This window comes from Bison bison, unplaced genomic scaffold, assembly GCF_000754665.1.
Source record: "Bison bison bison isolate TAMUID 2011002044 unplaced genomic scaffold, Bison_UMD1.0 scf7180017864285, whole genome shotgun sequence".
Taxonomy (NCBI): domain Eukaryota; kingdom Metazoa; phylum Chordata; class Mammalia; order Artiodactyla; family Bovidae; genus Bison; species Bison bison.
Window position 1 is genome coordinate 2,119,084 of NW_011494857.1, and position 4,946 is coordinate 2,124,029.

The 4,946-nt window shown below is 62.6% G+C and overlaps 1 protein-coding gene across 1 annotated transcript in view; it reads left to right on the forward strand.

Annotated features, from left to right (window-relative positions):
- The first annotated feature begins 3,330 nt into the window (after positions 1-3,330).
- CLEC11A (C-type lectin domain family 11, member A) overlaps positions 3,331-4,946 on the forward strand; it is a 3,608-nt gene continuing 1,992 nt past the window's right edge. Inside the window, exons 1-3 of the mRNA XM_010849733.1 lie at positions 3,331-3,711; positions 3,947-4,136; positions 4,468-4,659. Coding sequence (XP_010848035.1) covers positions 3,565-3,711; positions 3,947-4,136; positions 4,468-4,659 — 529 coding nt within the window. The 5' untranslated portion in view covers positions 3,331-3,564. The remainder of the gene's footprint in view (positions 3,712-3,946; positions 4,137-4,467; positions 4,660-4,946) is intronic.

Consider the following 4,946-nt stretch of genomic DNA (forward strand, 5'->3'; position numbering starts at 1 on the left):
CCCCCAAACCTCGCCCATCCCCCCCCGCCGGCTCCGCCCCCTCCCCCTGCCCTCCCCCACCGCTCCTCTCTGCCGCCAGATTCCCGAACCCTGACTCCACCCCTGCTTGCCCCAGTACCCCGGGGATGGGGCTCCGCCCCCCTAAGGGTGCCTCTCCCCGCACCCCCCCAGGACCGCCCCTTCCCAGGGCGCCCCCACCACCTCTACCCACAGTAGGGTGCAATTAAGTATTCGTTGCTAGACTCTACACCCCCAAACTGGATGGTGAGAGCTATAGATTCCTGCCCTGTCCCCCCAACACACACACACCTTCCCGCAAGGCACAGGTGCAGCGAGTCGCTCCCCAGCCCTGCCCCTGCAGACGTCTCCACATACACATCTTCTCCAGGGCGTGCGGGCTCTCGCAGGATACATTACCATGAGCACAGCCAGCTACATCATGTACATATCACACCCGTGTGCCGGAGCATGCACACGGCAGAGCACACGCGTCTACCCACCCCACACACGGGCACGCAGCCCGCTGTGCTTGCTCAGAGCTCTAGCTCACACGCAACCCTGAAACAGAGACACAGAACCACAGGGAGACGTGTGCTTTGTCTCCATCACATTCACCCACCGTGCCCTGGCCGTCCATCACACAGGTGTGCACATGCCCATCGAGAAGCACGACCCTGCACCACCACTTCCTTCCCGATAATTATCTCTGACATTTCTTGAGCACTTTCTGTGTGCCTGGCTCTGTGCTGGGTTTACTCCTCAACTTTGCACACTGTAATCCTCTGGGCTATGGACTTGCACTATCCCCATTTACGAGAAGGGAAAACTGAGGCCCAGAGAGGTTAAGCAATTTGCCCAAGGTCACCCAGCCAGCAAGAGTTGGTGGCCAGGATCAGAGACAGGTGGCCTGGCTCAAAGTCTTTAGACTGCTGTGTGCTGGGGTTCAGTACTGGCCACTCCATAGCTGCATATCTTTCTTTGCCACACATGATCCCCCCCCAGCCATCTCCGCATTGCACGTGGGATACACCTGCAGAGACAGGGCCGATCCCATAGGGCAGCGGTGAGTGTGTCGCCACAGCCCAGGCCCCTACCCTTCTCCCAGCTCCAACAGCTCCTCCAGGGCCACCAACCGGAGCCCAGGCACCTGCGGAGGGCAGTTCCAGGCAGCCTCTGGGTGTGCATCCAGCTGCAGGCTCTGGGGTGCCATGGGATGAGCGGGAGCAGGTGCCAGCCCAGCTGCCCCAGGAGGCCCAGTTCTGGATTCACCCCCACCGGCCCAGGTGGTGAGCAGCTGGGCCTGGGGAGAAAACAGCTGCCTGTGTGTGTCGGCACCAGCAGTGAGAGGGGCTCTGTACCCTTTCTACAGTTTATGAGGCTTTTCTCGGCCTGGGCATCAGCTCTTGGTGAGGGGTCCCCAGGCTCCTCATGAGTGCCCAAGAGAGGCCCGAGCTCTGAGGCAGTGGGCAGCCTGCCCAAGGTCACACTGCCCTTTGCTTTCTTGGAAAATGGAAAAGTCTGGCTGTGTTGATTTCCAAGGCCCCATCCTGGGGCTCCCAGCAGCTGAGGGCGGATGCCCTGCTCGTGCCGGGAGCCAGAAGCTTCTGCTAGCTGCCGCCGCTGTGCTGGTAACCTCCAGCAGGCCCAGCTGTCCCCTCTCTGAGCCTTGGTGTCCCCCCTGGAAGAGTGGGCCCTGTGATCCTGGCACTGCCCGCCTGGCTGAAGCTGGGGAAGCCCTACATGACTCATGGGTCTGGCATGGAGTGGGCATGGCCAGCCTCCTGCTGCTCCTGCCTCTGCAGCCTCCCTGCCCCTGCCCTCATAACCTCTACCCCGGTCACCAGGCACCCCCACCCCACCCCCACCCCCAGGGCCACAGGAAACTCGAGTTTCCACTTAAACACAATCATGCAGGGTTCAGTCTTTTGGCAGAGCTGCGACCCCACTGCCAGGGAAGGCTCCTTTCCTTGTTCAATTGACTGAGTACCTACTATGCGCTGGGTTGGCCCTGTCCTAGCTCCGAGGATACAGCCATGAAGAGGGATGCCTGCCTTCATTGGCGAGAGACAGACATCAAACAGATAAACAAGCCAGCAAGACAAGGCTGGTCTTGATTCAGCCAAAAAAGACAAAAAGGGGTGTTTGAATAAACTACCTGGGGAAGGCCTCTCTGAGCTGAGACCTCAGTGATGAGAAGGAGCTGGGGGGAAGAGCCTTCTAGAAGGAGGAAAAGGCTGGCGCAAAAGCTCTGAAGCGGGAAGGAGCTTAGCATTCAGGAAGTAGTGAAGAGATCAGTGTGGCTGGAGCTTGGAGGGGGGCGGTGAAGGGAGTGGGGGTGATGAGTTTGCAGAGGTGCAAAGGATCCACCCTTCCCTGCCCACCCCCAGGCTGGGCAGGCCAGGCCTGTGCTGAGGCCAGGGTTTGGCTTCACTCCCGCACATGATGGGAAGCTGGGGGGGAGCAGGGGAGTGGGGAGTGATGTGATCTGATTTACGGTTTGGAAGCATTGCTCTGGCTGCAGCAGGCTGCGTGGATTGGAGGGGCTCGGGAGGAAGGAGGGGAGAGGCAGGAGGAGAGGACTGCAGTGGTCCAGGCAGGAGATGAAGTAGCTCTCAACGCTCAGAGCTCTCTGTGCACCCAGCCCAGCAGCTGCTTACTCCACCTCCTGGAGAAAGCTTCTCGGACCCCACCCAACCTCCACCCTCCCCTCTGCCCCAGCCCCTCACCCAGATGGGGCTGTCTGCGGGGTCTGTGAACAGCTGGAATCCCCCATGTTACCCCCAACCAGGACCCAGACTGCAGGAGGCTTCCAGGAAAGCATGGCAGATGGATCCAAGAGCCCTACCTTTCTGGGGGCTGCACACAAGCCACACGCGTGCTCTTTGCACGGATCCCCACAGACAGGCACAGATGCTCATCTGGATCTGGAGCAAGGGCCTGGAGGGCAGGATGGGAGATCTGGGGGGCAGGAGGTGCTCTAGAGCCTGAGAATGCTGTGAGAGCTTCATTCCACAGGGTGTGTGGGCAACGGTGGCCACAGGATAATAACAACCTTAGCAAGACCTTGAGGTCTCCCCTGACCTGAGGCGTGGCCAGGGAGAGGAGAGGGAAGCAAGGCCAAGCCCTGGCAACTCCCCGAGGAGGTTCCTGGGCAGAGGCTGAGCCCCCAGGATCCCTTGGGGGAGCTGGCTCCATCCTCCTGACCTTCTGGAGCTTCTGGCCGAGGCAGAAGGGAAGAGCAGGACAGGACGGAAGCAAGCTCTGGAAAGTGGGAAGAGGAGGGCGTGTGTGGAGACCCAAGGCGGGATCCAAGCTTTGGAACGTTGGAGGTTTCCGGCCACAGAGGCAGGGCCTCCGGGGAGCCAAGAGAGGCGGGGAGAGACACACACAGAGGAGCAGAGACCAACGGACCGAGACAAGAGTTGGGAGGAGAGGGACCAGAGAGAAGCTGGGAGAGGCGCGAACCAGGGGGCTGGTGATCAGCACACACTCCGGGTCCCCAGAAACATCCTTCTCCTCCAAAACACACCCTTCTGCAGCCTTGGGTGCTCCGAGACCAGCCTGATGCAGGCCGCCTGGCTCCTTGGCGCGCTGGTGGTACCCCAGCTCCTGGGCTTCAGTCATGGGGCTCGGGGAGCTGAGAGGGAGTGGGAGGGGGGCTGGGGTGGCGCCCAGGAGGAGGAGCGGGAGAGGGAAGCCCTGATGCTGAAGGTGAGTTGGAGACTGCTGGGACTCTAGTGGCGGGACCCGGGTGGGCGACTGTGGGCTTGGGAGGGGTGTATTCCAGGGTTAGAAGAATGGGCAACGGGAGGGATGGGATAGGCTCGGAGGATGAAGGTGATGGGTTCAGAGAAGAGGGCAGACAGCCAGCTGACAGCTGGAAAGGGGCGTCTGGGGAGTCTGAATGTAGCTGCCAGCCTGGCCCTGATAACCCTCCTTGCCTTAGCATTTACAGGAAGCGCTGGGGCTGCCTGCTAGGAGGGGAGATCAAAATCCCGAGGGAAACTCTGAAGGCAGGGGGGCCTGGGCGACCGAGGAGAACGGGCAGGGGGAGGAAGGCGAGGAGGAACCCACACCGACCCCCGGCGTCAGCCCCAGCCCCTCTCCCACCCCGGAGGACGCCATCACTTATATCCGTAAGTAATCCTTAGCTCCGCCCTGCGCCCCCCAACCCCGGCCTCCGTGGTCATTTTCACAAAAAAGAACCGTCCTTTCCCTGCCCCAGGATTTTTCAGTTGCCCACCGCCCAGCTCGGAGCCCTCACACCCAGGAGCTCCGGGTCCCCGGCTTTGCCTTTCAAGAGACCGGGGTGGCCACCGGCCCCTACCTTCCAGAAATCTTGAGGGCCCCCACCCCTCACCCCAACTCCGCCCCAGAAGCCGTAGGTCCCGGGTCCCCCCCGCGTCCTCCAGTACCCTGGCTCCGCCCCCAGGGTCCCCGTCCAGCGTGCGCCCTGTCCACCCGCAGTGGGTCGCCTGGCCGGCCTGGACGCAGGCCTGCACCAGGTGCACGTCCGTCTGCACGCGCTGGACACCCGCGTGGCCGAGCTTACTCGGGGGCTGCGGCAGCTGAGGGAAGTGGCGGGCGACACCCGCGACGCCGTGCAAGCCCTGCAGGAGGCGCAGAGCCGCGCCGAGCGCGAGCATGGCCGCTTAGAGGGTGAGTCGCATCCCGCCGGGCGGGGAAGGAGGGACGATCCAGGTCAGGCCGCGGACCGGTGGGGAGAGGGGAGCCCCGAAGGGTGTCTGAGACTTGAGGACCCTAGGTGTTAGGGGCGAGGGGAGGGCGGCCCTCGAGGATTTGGGGTGTGCTGGCTGATGGGGACGGTGAACGTGGTCCCGACCGTGCTAGTGAGCCGACCCTGCTCCGGCCGTACCACGCCCCCTACGGTCCCGCCCCCACGTCCTGGCCACGCCCCCTGGCGGCTCTGTCACTGGCTCCGGGTG